Source organism: Ursus arctos, unplaced genomic scaffold (assembly GCF_023065955.2).
Source record: "Ursus arctos isolate Adak ecotype North America unplaced genomic scaffold, UrsArc2.0 scaffold_25, whole genome shotgun sequence".
NCBI classification, from domain to species: Eukaryota; Metazoa; Chordata; class Mammalia; order Carnivora; family Ursidae; genus Ursus; species Ursus arctos.
In genome coordinates this window covers 28,235,567-28,254,485 of record NW_026622930.1, presented here as the reverse complement: position 1 = coordinate 28,254,485, position 18,919 = coordinate 28,235,567, and the positions used below count along the sequence as shown (strand labels likewise).

The 18,919-nt window shown below is 46.2% G+C and overlaps 1 protein-coding gene across 19 annotated transcripts in view; it reads left to right on the top strand.

Moving 5' to 3' along the window:
* The window catches only part of RGS6 (regulator of G protein signaling 6), a 581,147-nt gene that overhangs the window by 487,429 nt on the left and 74,799 nt on the right, over window positions 1-18,919 (top strand). For 15 of the 19 annotated variants that reach the window (XM_057318706.1, XM_048220080.2, XM_057318708.1 and 12 more), the window contains exons 13-14: window positions 4,758-4,868; window positions 14,612-14,737. In XM_057318706.1, the coding sequence (XP_057174689.1) occupies window positions 4,758-4,868; window positions 14,612-14,737 (237 nt within the window). The remainder of the gene's footprint in view (window positions 1-4,757; window positions 4,869-14,611; window positions 14,738-18,919) is intronic. The other 4 variants (XM_048220081.2, XM_048220076.2, XM_048220075.2 and 1 more) reach the window with 1 other exon arrangement.

Below are 18,919 nucleotides of genomic sequence, written 5' to 3'. Positions count from 1 at the left end.
CTAATCCACGGGACCCACGAATGTGACTTTATCTGGGAAAAGAGTCTTTGCAAATGTAAATTCGAACAGTAAAAATGAACTCATCCTGGATTATCCCAGTGGACCCTAAATCCAATAACAAGCAAGAGAGAGATGGGAAGAAGGCCCAGATCCAGAGGAGAAGTCCTGTGAGGACAGAGGCGGAGACTGGAGTTACACATCCACGAGCCAAGGACCTCCTGGAGCCACGAGAAGCTGGAGAAGGTGAGGAGGGATTCTTCCCCTCAAGTCCCCAGAGGGAGCAGAGGCCTGCTGACACCTTGATTTCAGAAATTCTAGCCTTCAGAAGTAAGAGAGAGTAGACTTCCGTCATTTAAAGTCACCAAATTAGTGGTCATGTGTTACAGCAGCCCTGAGAAACTATTACGTACCTTAATGCACGACCCATTTCCTTCAGAAAGAATGGAAGTATCCCAAGCGGCAAAGGCACAGCTCCCTGTGGCGCTGTCACAGCGCCCTTCTTGCCATGGTGCTGCCCCAGAGCCTGAAGAGGTTCCAAAGCTCTTAGGGACAAAGGCCCATCTGGGCACACTGCCTGCCTTGTGCTCCTACAAGGACAACGTGCCTCCACTACACGTGGTGGTTGCAATCGCATATCTTGCATGTATAGAAGATTTGGAAGATTCTTCCAAAATACTTTTCCATTTTTTCACAAATGGTCCCGAGTGGTCAACGAGGCCATTATGTAACATGGCGAACTTGACAAAGATCACTTAAATGGTTCACCCAAGAACAAGAACCAAGGTTTTCCAACTTGGGCCAGTGCTCCTTCTACACTCCCTCTGGGCAACAGCCCACACCCGGGACAGCGAGGAGGCTGTGAGGGGTTGGGAAGTCTGCAGCCATGTTGAAAACTGAAAGTATCCCAGGCTCCTTCATTTTGATTGTGTGTCCTGAGCCCCTCAGAAACTCGAAGAAGAAGATGCGGTGCTTCTCAAACTTCGCTGTGCCTATGAGTCCCCTGGGGAATCTGGTTGAAATGCAGTTCTGAGCCTGGAGGTCTGGGGTGGGACTGGGCTTCTGCATTTCTTAGCAGTGCTCAGGTGCTGACTGCGCTGCGGGTTTGTGGACCACACTTCTGGAGTGGCAGCGAGGTGTAGCTGCTGGCTAACTTCTTCACACTTTCAGCAGTAGTTGACCATGCTTGCCCTCTGCAATTCAGTAGTAAGAACTGTGGCTCTGGATTTCTCATTTCAGGAGAGACTGGTGACAGTCAAGTTGGCCGCGCTTAGAGAAAAGTTTTATTGTGGATCAATAAGCATACAAATATTCATACCTTTTGGCCCAATAATTCCACATTGGGTGTTAATTCTAAATAAATAACCCGAAAGATGGAAAAACCTATGTGAACAACAGTGTTCTACAGCACTATGTATACTAAAAAATGTGAAATCTGTATCTACTACAAAGGAAATGATGACATTAATCATAATAAATTCACTCATGATAGTATTGTGGACTGACGCATATCTTCTCTCCCACCTCAAAAGCCACATGTAAGTAAAGGAATAAAAATGATATGAATGACACGGTCAACAAATTAATGGTTTAACAGTTTCAACAAAGTTCTCCAAGATTGAGAGTCTATGGAATTAGGGCATAACCGTGGGCCCTTGTCTCTACTGTATTTTTTTAAATTGGGTGGTGAGTACAAAGGTGATGTCCTTACAATTCTTATGCCTTTCTGTATTCCTGAAATATTTCAAAATTTAATTAAAAAAGAAAAAGACAAGATGGTTGGGGACAGAATGAAGAACTTTATAACCTACATGTTCAGAGTGTCAGTATTCTAACAAAGTGAGCCAGATTGCCCCAAAATTTGGTCTTGGCTCTTGAAGGTACCAGAGACCATGGAGAGCAAGAATAAAGTGTGGGGCCAACTCAGAGGAATGGGTAAAGTCTGTCTCTGGATCTTTGGATCCCTAGATACCTGCCCCACTAGGAAACTATCTCTCCCCAGTTTCTACCACCATAGAAGATGGGCAGTTTATTCTCCAGAGAAATTGAGTCACATCAGTTCAGAATTCGGGCACCTCACATCATAAACGGCCAGGTAAAAACAGCGAACTAATGGAAGATCTACATACTGAACCGTGGGACCCTCCATCCCGTCTCTGCCTGGCTCTCAGCCCTCCAGGAGCTAGTTGTACATGCCCACGGGCAAGACACTAGGAAACTACAACCTGTGGGCCAAGTCTACTCCACCCTATTTGTTTTTGCAAATAAAGTTTTATTGGAACCCAGTCACACACATTCATTCATGAATTATCTATGACTGCTTTTTGCTGCAACAGAAGAGCCGAGTAGTTGCAGCAGACAGCATCTGGCCTGTAAACCCTGAAATATTTACTGAGTCTTGCAGAAAATGTTTACTTACACTTGCTCTAGAGAAAAACAAATGTCCCATGAGGAAAGTCCCCAGATCCTTCATTTGGAGCTCTAGTGAAAATCTGGTGAGCTATCCCTGACCTGACAACGAAGCACTGTCCACATACACACTGAGTCTCCAAGCAGGTTTTAGTATTTTACTCTTAGGCACAAGTGGATGTCCAGAGATTTTCCAGACACTCAAGGGAAACCCCAATGTGATGGAGTATGATGCAAACAAGAGCAAAAGGGACTTGGAGGAACCAAAACCTATTAAAAAAAAACAGAAAATAGAAATATGGAATTAATATCCTCAGAAATATTAATTTCAGGGGTACCTGGGTGGTTCAGCCTGTTGAGTGTCCAACTCTTGATTTCAACTCAGGTCATGATCTCAGGGTCGTGGGACTGAGCCCCACCTTGGGCTCTGTCCTCAACAAGGAGTCTGCTTGAGATTCTCTCTCCCTCTCCCTCTGCCCCTCCCCCTCCCCTCGCACTCTCTGTCTCCAAAATAAATAAATAAATAAATCTTTTTTTAAAAAAGAAGAAATATAATATCAGGTGTCAGAAGATATTTCATCCATGCATCAGGAACTAGATCCTATGATAAGCAAGAGTGAGCGCTGGAAACTTAAGAAAGTGATAGCCCAAATTTTAAAAAAAAAGAAAGAAAAATAACAAGATGGAAAGGACTGTCAAGCAAAAAGACAAAAAGATGAAAAATGGCAGAGCGAATTTGAGAAAATTAGATTACCATTCCAGAATGTCCAACGTTCAACTAGAAAGAATTATAGCAAGAGAACACCAAGGAAACGAAGGGTATGAAATGAGCAAAGAAATAATACTTCTGGGAAATTTTTTTTTTAATCTCTTGCACCTTATACCCAGCACAGTAAATAGAAACAACCAGCAAGGGCCAGCGTGAAATCTCAGGGCACTGCAACAATAAAGAGAAGGCTCTGTTTCCAGAGAGGAAAGACACCAAGGAAAAGAACAAGAATCAAACTGGATCCAGACTTCTCAGCAGTAACTGGATGCTAAAAAGCACAGCAGAACGTCGCCCTCAGAACTCTGAAGGTTTTTTAACCTGGGGTTCTGTGTCCAGCACTGTCAGCCAAGTATAAAGATAAAATAACAACATGTTGAGACCCGCAAGGACTTGAAATAGTTAGCCTTTATGCTTCCTTTCTTAGGGAACTACTCAAGGAGTATTTCAACACAACCAGGGAGTAAAACCAGTAAACAGACTCAAAGTCCAGAAAAGCCAGGGCTCCACACGGAAGGGAAGGACGTCCCATTGCGGGGATTTTACATCAAGCGTGTAGAGCCAATAGTCCAGACCGAAGCAAGAGGACTCAAGACTTTGAGGAGAGGGTCTCTGGGAGACAGGGAGACAGAACTGACCAACGATTATGTAATGTGTTTAAGATGTGGAAAAATTATTGCTAGATGCTTTACAGATTTGTTAGAACAAAGAGGCTAGTGTGCTACTTAGCGCAGCAGAAAGCAATTTGAAATCAACTTGTATCTAGTTTAATAATGTGGACAATAATACTGATTGAACAAAAATTTTTATATGTCTCTTAGGAGGATCGTGGGAGGAGGTGGGGGGTGGGGGAGTTGGGGACCGGTGAAGGGAAAGTTAAATCCTCATCTAAAATTGATAATCAACAACTAAAAAACCAAAATTTAGAAATACACAGGTAAGTGGTAAAGGAAGCAGACAGGTAGAAAGTATAAGTCTGTGAAAAGGGATAAGAGAAAAAAAATCCGTATTTTTTTTTCTAAAATTGCTCTTTTTGTGTGTGTGAAATCATTTAGTACTATTTTATTGTTTTAAAAAGATTATGTGGCCGTTTAAATTATAACTGGAAAAATTAAGTCGTTCTGTGGAATAATGCTTATAATACATTACCTCCCTTTGTTCTATCAGGATTTTAGTCTTTGTAATAAGGAAGTCTCCCAGCTGGGAACACTTGGCTGGCCGCCTGGTGTGACCCAGATGCCCTGAGACCCGCAGTCTCTGTGAGAGAGTGGTACACAAGCAGGTTTGGACCTGTGTATCAGTCAGGCTAGTGCAGCCAGGGAGGGATGCACCAGGGTCCAGGTAAAGAGTCAAGTGCGGAAAAGATGTAAAACACCTACGTACGCTATGACTGCATCCTGCAAAGATGATACATTCAGCATGAGAAGGGAACAAAGACAAATGGAAACAGTTCGATTTGTCAGAAGTAGGAGTAAAGGTGTTTCCCTTTAACTTAGAATTACACAAAGACAGTTACAATGTTTGTGTAAAAGAGAATACGGTTTTTTACAGGAAATCAGTGGCCTTCTTTGCTTCCCTCCTGCAGCTTAATTGCTTACACGGAACAGTACGTGGAGTATGATCCTTTGATCATGCCGGCTGAGCCGTCCAACCCCTGGATCAGCGACGATATCACTTTATGGGACATAGAGATGAGGTAAAAAAGAAAAAAAAAAGTTTTAATGTTTGGGAGGAAAGAGAGGTGGGGAAAAAATCATGAGATAGTGAGATTATATTATTTCCTATCTTGATTTGACTATTTTTATGGCTAGAACAGAAACCCCTCATGTTACCTCCTAACTAAGTTCTGCTCACACGTGGTCTACCTCCCCATAGCTTCGGTTTGTACATGGATCCTTAGTGGCTTCCTCTGACCCCTTGATATCGTGACAATAGGGACAGTCCTTCACATTTCCTAGTTCTTTTTTTTTTTTAAGATTTTATTTATTTATTTTGGGGGGCGGTGCAGAAGCAGAGGGACAGAATCAGACTTTTTGCTGACTGCAGAGCCTGACAGATGCGGGGCTCTATCCCACGACCCTGAGATCGGGACCCCAGCCGAAACTAAGAGTCGTGCGCTCAGCCGACCACCACCCAGGCGCCCCCACACCTCCCCGTTCTGACTGCTGGAGGGAGCAAAATCTGTAGGCCAATTGGTTTGTGTGTAACAGCACAGACTTGGCACCAGCCACATGGTATAAGTGTCTTGCCTCGAGTCCCCACGACAGGTAAACCGTGTTCTCGTCATTGAACCAATGAGGAAACTGAGGCACAGAGGAGTTCATGAACTTCTGCGAGGTCACACAGTGAGTGGGTAGCAGAGTTAGGGTCAGAACCCAGACGGCAGGCTCCCGAGCTGCGGTTCTCATCAATCTGCTGATGGAGAGTAACTGCCACTGGCTCTTTGCCTGTGAGGGAAGGTAATGCGTTCACTTATCAGCCGAGGAGCCAAAGCCCAGAGGGACGTGGGCCAGAGTCACAGTCACAGAGGGAAGCCCACAGATACAGCTGATGTGGTGTGTCTTGGGACCCTCGGCCCCGCGGCTAGAAGACTTTTTATTTCATTTTTCATTTCTTTATATCTCCCTCGTTCACTTTCACTCTTGCTCTTTTTCTGCTTTCTTTTCTGGAAATGAAGAAAACCTTATAAAAACTAATAAAAGCCTGGAGCGCCTGGGTGGCTCAGTCAGTTAAGCATCTGCCTTTGGCTCAGGTCATGATCCCAGGGTCCTGGGATGGAGCCTCGGGAGTCAGGAGCAGGGAGCCTGCTTCTCCCTCTTCCTCTGCCCCTCTCCCCCACTTGTACTCTTGCATGCTCTCTCTCTCTCCCACCCTCAAATAAATAAATTGAATCTTTAAAAAAAATTAAAAATCTTTGTAAAAAAGTAATGAAAGTCTTTTATTACTTTTATATTTTGCTTATTATAAAGTTCAAACTATTCAGACGTGCGTACCAAAGAAAAGTCTCTCTCCCTCCCATCCAATCTCACTTTCCAGAAAGGATCTTTGTTTATAGTCAAATGCCGTGGTCCCCACCCTGAGCCCGGGCACCCTGGGCCGCTGCAGGGAAGTCACAGTGTCACCCCAGGATATCCCGCATCCTTGAGGGAAGCACCGCGACATCTGACGTGTGACCAATACTGCATAAAGTACGAGCTTAACGTACTTCCCCACGTTCAGTGTTTCACATTATATTCGTTTCTTTGCAAATCTGGGTTTTCAGGGCAGTTGCTATGATAAAAGGCAGTATTGTGCAAAAATCAAAATGGAATGGAAAATGAGTATGTTGGGGTCCAGTCCGATTCCAAAGTTTGGGAAGATGTAGAGTGCTCGGCAGGCACACACTGTGGTTATTTAGGAATGCAGTAAACATTGTTTTTTCTTTCAGTTTATATGTACTTTATAGCTACTAAGTTTTTAGGGCATAGATATATATTAAGTCCTTTGGACCTGACTATTTAAAAAACAAAGCCGTTACGTGGTTTCTTTGGCCCAGGGGCACCATGAAAAAGTTACTGAGACGCTAAGGGTGCCGTGAACTCAGGAAGTTTGGGAACCTTTGATTTTTATGTATATACAGTATCATATTCTTTTGCATAAATGGTTTCATTATATATACATGGTCCCATAATTTTTTAATTAACATATCATGGGAATCTTTGTCTGTAAACACATATAAATCCACCTAATCTTTTCCAATAACTACGTAGTGTCCCCTTGCATGAGGGTAGTATAATGTATTTAACCAGTCCCCAGCTCATCAATATTGAAGTTATATCCTTTTTTTTTTTTTTTTTTTTGCTAGTATAAACAATGATGCAAAGAACATCCTTATACACAAGTCCAGTTATCACTTTAGGATAAACTTCCGGGAGTGGAATTGCAAGGACTGGCATGTTTATTCCGATTTTAGTTCATATGGCCGGATTCCTGTTAAGCAAAATTATGTATTTTTTTCATGCCTACAACTTAAAAGTGTCCATTTCCGCACATTCCTCACCAACTCAAGCATTATCCTCAAGCGTTACCAACCTTTGTCGTCTTTGCGTGTGTGATAAGTTAAAATAAAAAATCTCATTTTTTTCACTTTGTTAAAAGACTTGAGGATCTTTTCTCATGGTTGGCATTCACTTTTCTCTTGTGACCGTCACTGTTTTGTGTTCTTCACACACTTTTCTAGTGGCGTGTTTTGCTTTGGACATTGGGATAGAAGACAGTTACATCTGCTTGGGTTATATGTTTTATCTTTTTCCTGATATTTCATGTTTTCCAGATCTTGTTCTTTTTGTTTCTTTTCCTCTTTCCTGATTTTTGCTTTATTAATCAAGTTTTGTTTTGGCTTTCCTTACTCTAGTTTCTATTCTAGTCATATTTACTATTAAATGTTTTAATTTTTAATTCATGTCATCAATTCATACAGATAATAATAAAGTATGTAAAATAAAAAATAGAAATTTCCCTTTGCCTCCTCCAAATCCCGTTTTTCTTGATAGGTATGTTAACCTGATATATTTTAAACCAACATTTTGGGACTTAAACTTCTCCGTCAACATTAAAAGAAAAATTGTTTGTAGATGAGTGTCTTCTTTCTAATAGTTCTGACGTGCCCTACATCAGCCCTTCTAATCTGATCCAAGAATGTAAATCTTTCGTTAGCTCAAGGTATTTTCTCTCTCTCTCTTTTTTTAACCACTAATACTCTTTTCTGTTTTATCCTCTCTTTTCAGGAAATCCTTTTGTAGAAACCACGGGCCTCTGGGATGGAGCAGCCATATCTCTTTACCTTTTCTCTTTTATAATTCCCATCTCTTAGTCTTTTTATTCCATATTCAAGGATAGAATTCCTCGAATTACTCTTCAGAGCCTCCGGCTTGGTGTTCAGTAACGCCCATTCTGTGATTTTATACTTTATGAGTTTTCCTTTTCCTACCGAGTTTTGGGAGGGCTGGTTGACAATTATGCTTTTCATTTCTGAGAATTCTTAATATTTCTTGGACTCCTTTTTCTTAGTAGCCTGCTCCGTTCTTTTGTTATTTATCCTCTTAATCCCCCTGAGGGTGTGATTCAGTTTTTGTTTTGTTTTGTCTTCATACTCCCCTCTATTTCTGACATAGTCTGTTTCATTGGCGGTCATCTATCACAGACTCTATCACTGTGACTAATCACCATTCGGAGCAGATCAGTCCATCTTTTCGGATACCCAGCAATTTGAGGGACTGTTGGTTTTCGTAAGTGAAGCTCTTGGCTATCAACTCCGGCCATATATTAGAACCCTCTAGAGAGTTTATTAAAAAACAAACAACAACAACAAAACCAATGCCCAGTCCCCTCCCTAGGTTAATTAAATCAGAATTTCTGGCAGTGGGATATTGGTCTGTCTGTTTGTCTGTTTTTCATCTGTCCAGGTGATTCTAAAGGGCAGCCCTGATCCAGACAGACTAGATTGTAGCTGGTGAGGACTCGCTCGGTAACTGGGGGGGTCCGTGATTCTCAAAGCACAGGGTGTATCAGAATCACCTGGGATGCGCATTAGGAAGAGAGATGCCCCAGGGTGGTTCTGGGTGGCTGTATTTTAGCAAGAGTTCTACGTGAGTCTGAAGCACGGCAGTATGAGAAGTCCTTGTGTGGTTCTCAGACGCCCCACCATCCACGCCAACGCAAGCTCTCCTCTGAGCAGTCCACGTGGCTGTAGGGCCTCACCTGGGAGTGTTATGGGGAGCCATAGGTCAGTCAGCAGGGTTCCCCTCTGGGTCCTGGCCATGTGGTCCAAGAGCAGACTGAAAGACTGGGTCCCCTCTCAGACAGGAAGAGCCCGAGTACTGCGGGGTCCAAGGACTTTGCAAAAGCAGGAAGGTCAAGTATGTGATTTTTCAAATGTCTGTTGCTGGCTCATGCACTAGGTACCCCCTTCTCAAGACCTTTGAGTCCCAGTAAAGTCTTCCACCCCTCAAATACTTCATGGGAAGGAGAATTGGGGGGAAGATGGGTAGAGGCTTGGGGGAGGCTTATGAAAGAGTGGAGGCAGCAGGTAAGAAAGCAGGACTCCCCTTGAGAACTCATGTTAGTCAGAGGTGTGCTTTGCTTTCTACTGGGCCTGGGCAAAGGGCTCCAGGCAGACTCACAACGATGTCCAGCGTGGGGCCTCACACACCATGTCTGCATTCTACAGAGCTCATCATACTGTCTCTGCCACGTGAAGGTTGCAGCCAGCCAGGTGTGAGACAGCAGCAGCACTTAACGGGATAACTGGCCAAATGATACAGGATACAGCATAAATAATAGAAAATTGTGCTTTCATTCTTTCTCCTTCCCAGATAAACTATGAGATCTAGAAATCCAAGGATGAGAAAGCATCCGTTCAGAGAGCAATAAAAGGCTACCCTTTTAAGGATGGGCAAACTACAGCTCAAGTCTATCTGATGAAAATTCTGAGAAATACAGTTTTAAAAACAAGAGTGATAGCCAGGTCTCACCGTGGAGGAAAAATCAGCCAAAAGTTGCCAGGTTGCAGGTGGAGAGAACTCTGTAGTCTAAATACCACCAGGAGAGTATCTCAGGGAGGTCTCTGGGACGTATTCCTGATCGTGCCACTAACCAGATAGTGGATCTAACAAAAATGTGGCATTGCCAGAATTGTGGTTCATAATTTGCTCTCTCCATAATGTGCTCTGATTTAGGTTTAGCTTTCTTTCCCCACTGGATATCAGGTGCATGAGCCAAGAGCCACAAGGAATCTGGTTTATCCTATTTGGCCCTATGTATCCACTACCAGCCAGTCTGACCTGCTAAGAGGCAGGAACTGTCCCCAGACTGCCTGTGCCCAGCAAGTCTGATAGAACTATTAGTCCAGCATATTAGTCAAGCTCCTTCCCTGTGGCGGTCAGTCTCCAAATATGGCCCCACCTGTGACTTCCCTCTTTGTACGCACGGGCTACTTCTTACATCAGGAGAGGACACCTCCCTACCTTTTCACCTGGGCTGGCCGAGGTACCTAATTTGACCAATAGAGTGTGGCAGAACTACCATTCTGAGAACAGGTCATAAAGCAGCTCTATGTCTTCAACCTCAGTCATTTAAAAACGTTTGCTCCTGAGCTATTCCTTCTTGGAACCCACTGACCATGCTGTGAGAATCCCAGGCCATTGATGTGGCCATGTCATCAACAGTCCCAGCTGAACTCCTGGCAAACAACCAGTATCAAGTGCCATGTGGGGAGCCATCTTGGGTGTGCAACCCAGTTGACCCTTCCGATGATCCCACCCCCAGCTTCTAGCTACAACTATTTGAGACCCCACATGAGAACCACCCAGCTGAGTCCAATCAACCCAGGGGACAGTGAGAGAGGATAATAAATAACCCTTTTAAACCAGAGTTTGGGGATGATTTGTTACAGAGCAATACATACCTGGGCCACATCCCGTTGGAGGAGTAAGGACCCTCAGGCTGTTCTTGGGACATCAAATAAAATTTCCATTGTTCCTTCAATAGCCTTGACCCTAAAAAGGGCATGATTGGATATTTCCTGTTTAAGAAATTGTCTCTTGTTTCATAATTTTTCTAAAGACTGAAAGGTCTTTTCAAGATGAATTACGTCTTTCTCCAAATCCTAGTTTGGACATCAAATGAGGGAAATGTAATGGAAGACAAGGTCATGGGAAAAAAAGAAAAGGCTTTAGAGACAGGCACACCCAGGTACCAATTCCAGACTGCCTTTTATCAACTGTGTGGCTTTGGGCAATCTGACCTGTCTTGAGCTCTGGACATCTGAATACAAATCGCTGGCTTCTATTGAGATTCAAAAGGACTACTGTAAGAAAAGCTCCTTGCACCAAGCCTAGCACTACACTGGCCCTGCAGAAATGAATGTTTCATAGAGACCCCATAGATGGTTGCTTCCTCTGAATCTGGCTTTCTTATTCCCAATGTGAGAGATTTCTACCATGCTTTTAGGTTGGGAGATCAGGTGGAATGAAAGCTGGACTCCCTTGGAGAGCCACCTGTCTTTGCTTTGTGTTAGTTGGGGCTGCCCAGTGGTGCATAGGAATTTGGTAAGAATCAGTGGACACAGAAGACAAATTAGAGTAAAGGAAAGGCATCCAGCTAGCAATTAGAAAATCCTGTCAAGATAAGGACATATCACCCACATCACTATACCCATTTTCTTAGTGATTTCCTCTCAGTGCTGAACACTCGCTGTGTGAAAACGCTAAGGTGAATACAAAGATGCATGGGACATGGTCTCTGCCTTCAAAGAGCTCAGAAGATAGCTGGAGAGACAGTGACACACCTTTGAAAGGCTAAATGATGGTGCAAACTGTAAGCAAATATACGTCATAAGGAAGCATTTCTATGCAATGGTTGGAAACAAAGGGGCTGTGAGTTCCATGAATTATGTGTTTCAGTTAGGCCAAGGGAAATTTATTGCACCAGTCACCTGGTGATGAATTTCCAGAGATGTTTCAATTTGGGGAATTGTTTTATAACCACACAGACCAGTCAGCGGTTGCGGCATGTTCAAATCTGATCTTGAAGCTTAAAGAGAACGAGGCTTGAAATACCCAAGTGATGCAGGAAACACACGTCTAGAGAAATTGTGTCCAAGGAGCCTTTCATAGAATAGATTCCAATGGCCAAGTGCACTAGGGGAAAAGGAACAACGTGGAGCCCCCACGTGCAGAAGTAGGATTGTGAATAATGAATAGTTGAGGGACTCAGATGTACTAGGTTGAATAGTGTCACCCAAAAATTCATATCCTTCCCAGAACCTCTGAATATGATTTTCTTTGGAAATAAGACTGTTTCAGATACAGTCGGTTAAGATGAGGTCAAACTGGAGTAAGCGGGCTCCTAACCCAATATGACTGGTATCTTTACAGAAAGAGACAACAGACACACGCACGTGCAGAGCGCACGCGAGTTGAAGATAGACACACAGGGAGAACAGCATGTGAAGATGGAGGTAGAGACTGTTATGATGTATTGTAGGCCAAGAAGTATCGCTGACATCAGAAACTAAGAGAAAGGCATGAAACAATTTCTCCTCTAGAGCTTTCAGAGAGAGCATGGCCCTGCCAACACCCTGATTTTAGATTTCTAGCCTCCCAAATTATGAGATTAATTTCTGCTATTTTAAGCCACCCAGTTGGTTGGCACTTTATTATGGCCACCTTAAGAAACTGCTGCATCTGGGGTCCTGTCTCTCCAGAAGCACCTCATTTCTGCTGAAGGCCAACCTTGCAGCTTTCTGGATGTCCTGATCTCTGTCCTACACCTCTGATTCTGCAGCTAACATGATACCCCAAGCTTTCTGGCCTGCCCCCAAAATGAGCTTTCTCCCACCCATGACACCACCAAGTAAGCTGGGAGGATGAGTGTGGACCCACCACTTGAGGAGCAGAAAGTGGTGGCGCTAGTGGTGAGCGTGCATCCATGAGGCAGTCCCGACAAAAATGGAGCAACTGCCCACTCCTGGCTCACGGAGCACAGCTTTTAATCAGGGTGCACCTGCCACCAGCACCATCCGTGCAGAGCCCTTCAGGCTTTGCTTGGCTGGCAAAGAACAAGTGGTGGAGCCCGTTCCAGGCCACAGCGTGACTGTCAGAAAGAGACAGTTTCCTGCCGTTCTCTGGGATTTACATTTGCTGCTATCCTCAACCCCAGGGGGACTTCTCCATACACAACACTTTCCATCCCCTGGAAAGCTATCAAGTGTGACGGGTGCTGTGGCTTGAGTTTGAGAGAATCCAGGATCTGTCTTTCTGCCTTGTTCTAAAAGGCCCAGCCTGGAACTTTGGAAGAGATCTTTCACAGAAGTCCCCAGGTTTGACCTGATGGGCTTGGTCTTCCACGGTGGCCCTGCTGGGCTAACCCTGGAGATGCAGAGTTGTGCGCAGGATTCTCCTGAGCCCCACGCACACGATCTCAGAACCAGAAGATTCTGCCTCACAGTGCAGAAGTAGAAGGGTTGGGTTTGAGTCTCTTAAATCCAGAGCTATGCCTTCCAACAGAGCAGACAGAGCTACATGGGCCACTTCCGTGTCAACCTTAATGATTAAAAATGAAATAAAATTTAAAATTCAGCTCCTCAGTCACACTAGCCATAGTTCTTGTGCTCAAGAGCCACATGGGTCTAGTGGCTTCCATAGAGAGGGAGCAGATACAGAATACTCTTATCATAGCAGAAACTTCTATTGGGCAACGCTCGGCGGGAGCTATTTGTTTTTCCAAACCTTCGAACACATACATCCTCTTCCCCCTTCTCACTAAGTGTTATTTTCTAAGATAAATATTGAGAAATATCAATGCCATGATTTTATTCACTGAATGCCTGGTAGAGATCATAAGAAATGCGTGTCAGTTTTTAAAAAGAGGGAAAATAAGTATTGCCAGACCAATGCCCCTCAAAGTTTAATGAGCACTTAACTCACCCCGGGATCTCGCTGGGCTGTGGATTCTGATTCCCCATGTCTGAGGTGGAGTCTAAGAATTCCCCGCCGGGCCCCAGACCACTTCCTTGCATATGGCGGTAATGGCGTGTGGCTTGTGACCTAGGACCCTGTTGCTACTTGAACGGTCAGGGGAATAAACACGCAAGTGAACTGCAAATGGAAAGACAGAGCTGAAGGAACTAGTCTCATCTTCCCACAGCCAAAGCATAAGACCAACGCATGCTTAGGTCTGAGGAGGGTCACGTGGCTGTGGGACAGCACAGCCGGGCTAAGAGCTGTACTCTGGAGCCACATTTGTCTGGACTTGCCTTGTATCCATCACTTCCTAGTGTGTCTCTGGACACACAAATGATCACAAGGCCTCAGTTTCCCTATCTGTAAAATAAGGCCAATGCTAGTACATTTTTTAAAGAACGGTTGTGAAGACCTAGTGAGTTAGCTGAGTTAAGATGCTCAGAAACAACGCCCGGAACGTGGGAAACGCTGACCAGGTTGTTGTTCAATGAACACAACGTTGTGCCTCTAAGCAAGCGGTAGGACTCATCCTGGATGAGCCGATGCGTTCTGACCACTCGTATGTCACTTGGACCTGGATAAGACGAGGGGTGGTAGAGTCGAGAGTTGGGCTCTAACGGACAGACAGGGTCCAGGGAAGCCAAAGAAATGGGATTGTTTCATTTCCTGTAGACGGCGGCCACTTGGTGGGTCTCCTGGCGACCCTCACCTAAATGTGACCGCTTTGCACTGCCTTCTCTAAAGAGATGTTTTCCTGTTGCCTGGTGTTGTGCCAAGTCTGCCTCTGGAGTCGTGCAGGTTTTATACAATCTATCACTTAATTTGAGACGTTGCCCTTCGGCGTCTGGCAGCAAACAGATTTGAATTGGTGGAGGGAATAGGACACACGTTTTTGCCCGGCATTGACAATGTTTTAAATCTTTGTTCCCCCCAAAAGCAAAGAGCCCAGCCAGCAGCGAGTCAAGAGATGGGGCTTCTCTTTCGACGAGGTATTAAAGGACCAGGTGGGGCGGGACCAGTTCCGGAGATTTCTGGAGTCCGAGTTCAGCTCCGAAAACCTCAGGTAACTCTCTCGAAGGCTGCAGCCACGGGCAGCATGTGTGGGGGGGGGTTTGCATATCCAGTCTCCCTTTCCGCCTCCCTTTCTCAACTCCACGTGATGGTGCGGACTCACATCCCCGGTCTTCTGGCTAAGGGGGAAGCGGAGAAGGACAAACCTGCTGGGCAGCTCTCACATCCCCGTGTCGGCCCTTCCCCAGACCAGCATTTTCTGTTCTGTAAACGTCCAGATGACATTTTGTTCAAGTTGTTGGAAACATGTCTCCCATGATAAGTAAATGATCAAATGGGTCTGATGACTGAGCATTAACTAAAACCAGAGAGCCATGGAGCTGCGGAGTGGAAAGGCAGCTCAGAGACCCTCTCCTTCAAAACTTCTCAGTCGGGGGTCCTGAATACTTGACAAGCTAACCAGAAAAAAAGAGGGATCCCTGAGCTCATTTCAGAATTTCAAAAAGCCGAAGTATATACGGTTCAATACCTGGAGACATATCTGTAAAAGCTAATTAAAACATGCTTTTCCTTTTGGGGGGGATTCCATCAGCTCCGCGTAACGGTCGCTCTGGTCACCTGCTACCAGTGAGAACACCTGATCGTTGATGTCGGTCTCCAGCTAATCAGGATGAGGGGAAATGTAGTGATGCATTAATAATTACTGTTCGGTAAGAGGGAAAAAACAAAACTTTCAAAACATGAGGTCCGCTGAGAGAGAGAGGAAAGGGAGAGGATTCAGAAGGAAAGGATCCGTTGTCGTGAAAAGTTGGGGAACTTGTGGTTTATTCAGGTTTCCATTGTATTAGAATCAACGTGAGACCTATGGACCTGAGCCCCCTTAGTGATCTTAGAAAAATGGCGGCTTCACAGATGGAAAGCTCAGAGGTTTTCTTGGCACCAGGTTCTTTTTTTTGCATGCTAGATTAATTCCCATCTTCCAATGGTACTTTTTTCAGAAAGGGTGGTTTCTTCATTTTTCAAATGTTTTTTAACTTTAAAAAGTCAGAGCAGGTACTGTGGGTGAAGGACCGTCCTCTCCGATGTTAATGTGCAAAGGCCATGTTATTTATTTGGCAGTAGAGACCATATCGGTCCCATACATCAATCAAGCGCTATTTATCACACACCTATGCTGTATCAAGCCCCCAAGAGTCTGCTGAGGGATGCAGAAAAGTCAAGATGCATGATCTTTGCCTACAGTGATCTTGCAGGCCCTTGAGGAAAAAACACAAGAAACTATTAAATCATTAAATGAATATAAATGAGTATAAACTGTAAGAACGGTTTGGGAAACGCTTTTAAAAGGAAGGGATGAATGTAAGCCAGAAGAGGCAAAGCATAAGCTGGACTTTGAAGAACACACGGGATACCCATGGACAAGCAAGAAGGAGGGAGAGTATTCTAAGCGAGAAGGCCCTGTGAGCGAAGGTGTGGCTGTGGGGCTCTCCCTCATCCCCCAGCGCCAGGAGGACGTGCAGATGCAGGTTCACGATACGTATCGATGCCTCTCTAGGCAACCCCGTGTCTACTGTACAACAGATAAGGCTGCATGTCTGACGCCAGGTCAGGACACAAGAGTTCTTTCCTTATGCGGAGGCATGGAAAGCTTCACTTCAGTTCCTAGGCAAGCATTTGTAACAGAAGGCTTGACGTCTAGAAGTCTTCATGAGGGTGGTGTTCAGACCAGCCTCACGGGCTGTGCATGGAGCAGGTGGGTCCTGGTCAGGAAGCTACGCCCTCTGCGGCCAGCGTGATGCGCTCAGAGAGCCTCTCTGTGCGCTGGCTCAGCCCCAGGACCCAGCCGGAGCTCAGTCTCCGTGAGCCGCCCCTGGGGAGTCGTTCCCATTTCTCCTTCTCATCTCTGTCCCCTGCAGGACCCCAAAATAAAGTGGTATAGACGCATCCTTTACCTGTCTCTCAGCCCACGCATGGCCTTACGACCCTCTGCCACCTGCACCATTACAGTGACTTGGAAAACCAACCTCGGGGTCCTGGTCATCTGGAGGGTCATTTGGAGCGGAAGCGTCTGCTGGCTCAGCACCTCCGTGCCCAGTCTGAGCACAGCCAGAGCCGCACATCGGTTCCGACTAGTGCAAGGAAAATGCATCGCATTGAAGTCTCCGAGGGCAGGGAGAGTTGTGTCCCTGGCAGGTGCGCAGCTCCTCGTCCTGCCATTACTTCCTGTGCCTCCGCAGCTCCTTCCTCCTGTGGCAGGAGGCTACACTCAGTCTGCGGTGAAGGGGGGGCACTTGTGAATGTGCCAGTGACTAATCGACACCCCCAGCATGAATGCATAAATCCACACTTAAAGAGGGACCCCTCTGATCCATGACAGGAAAGAGGATAAAGAAAATAGAGCAGCTGCAGATAAAAAGTACAGCCCAAGAGCTTATAAAATCCTCTCTGGAGGCCCAAGTTCCACTTTTATGATATTCAGCATAATTGGATATATGCGGGAAAGTTCGGTTTGAAATCACACAACTACTTAGGACTTTTCAGGTGGTTCCTCCCCTCCCCTTTGCACTCACTCCTCCAACCACAGAGAGTGGCTTAGTGGCCACCCTGACCCAGGGCCCAAGGACTCAGCTGTGCAGGGCAGCCGTGGGCGCCCCGGAGATGCGCCTCCACCACGGTCCCTGTGAATGGTGCCCCTGGAGCTGTAGACTGTGGCATTACCCAGGGATCCCGCCCGTCTGTTGCGTCGGCCACGCTGGGGATCATCTCTTCTCCCCAGGATTGATCAACAGCCCAGGCAACCGGCATCAGGGGATGGGAGAAAAAAGAGACCGACCAGAACTCAACTGGATCCATTGCAAAGGGTATCTCCATTTCCGGACGCCCTCGCACCTCTCTGGCAAAAGGCGTACTTACATGGTAACATTTTTGCATGGCCCCGGTGACGTAGCCAAGCGGTTGAATCTGTACCAGAGCTTTAGAGGGCTGCACAGAGGAGCTCCAAAGAGACATAGAAATCACTCTCACAACAGCAAAGTGTCACCCTAGATCCTTTAAGGAAAGATGTCTGTGGTAATACGACGTGAGTTGAAGTCCCCCTTTCATGGTGAGGTGAGATGAGGGAGGGGCGGAGTCTTCTGGGCCCAGAGGGGGCGTGGCCAGTGCATTTTGCTACGGCCCCGCACAGCGTGAGAATGTGCACTCTCTGTGGCACCCTGAGCTGAGCCCAGGGCTCCGTTCAGATGGACTGGGCCCCTGAGACAGCTGTTTGCTGGGGGCCTGTAAAGTGCACGCGGGCTGTCATCCATAAGGCGAGAAGCAGGACGTCGAGTGCATTATCTGACTTGGTCCTCCTTTCTCTGTGCGTCTTCCCAGAACGGTGATGGGAGTCCCTTGTCCACCTTTGCCCCCTCCCCATCGCTCCTCTACCCATCTTGGACTCTCCCCGGCTCGAGACCCCCTGCTGCCCGGCAGGGCACGAGTTAACATCAGAACCCACAGCCAAGAGTGTTGCCCGTACGTTTTTTATGAGCTGTAACGTCTCCTGAGAGAACGTGGTTGTTCTTCTAACCTGCAGATTGATTATCCCGGTTCCACACAGTGTCAGCTGAAGGGAGAGGCAATTAAAGAGAGCACGGGGGAGTTGCCAGGTTTGCCTGGAGAGCTCCCGGCATCGAGAGTTGCCCCCGGTCCTGGGAGGACCTGGAAGGTTCACGAGGCCCAGCGGGACTCACCACTAACCAAACACATGATTAATCGGCACAGAGGTGGCTCACGCGTGGCACTTCAGCCAGTGCCCGGGGGGAGCGTAACTCAGCGGCCGCGGGGCTGGTGCTGGTGGCCGCTGGAGGCCGGGGAGGATTTCTGCCCAACTGGGGACCCAGTCAGGTTGCCTCCGTCCTTCCTGAGTCTCTGTTGACCAGCAGAGGGCACAGAAAGCCTTCCTTTAGCATCGAGTTTGCTTTTTCTCTGGGAATGAACTAAAAGCTAGATTTTTCTAAGCCATGAAAATCCTAGTTTATGAAAAAAATAGGGAAACTAAGAACTGAGGGGCTGCCCAGAACCCCCGGCAAGAGGGAGAGGGACAACGGCTGCGTGGTTTTCCTGCTTCCAGCCAGCCTCCAGGAGAAAAATCCCACTCCCCGTCAGCACCACAGTCCTGGGGACAGAGAAGGCCACCTGGGGCAGCCCTGGGACTACCCCCCAGGGTCCCACCACCAAGGGCCCTGGGGTGTCG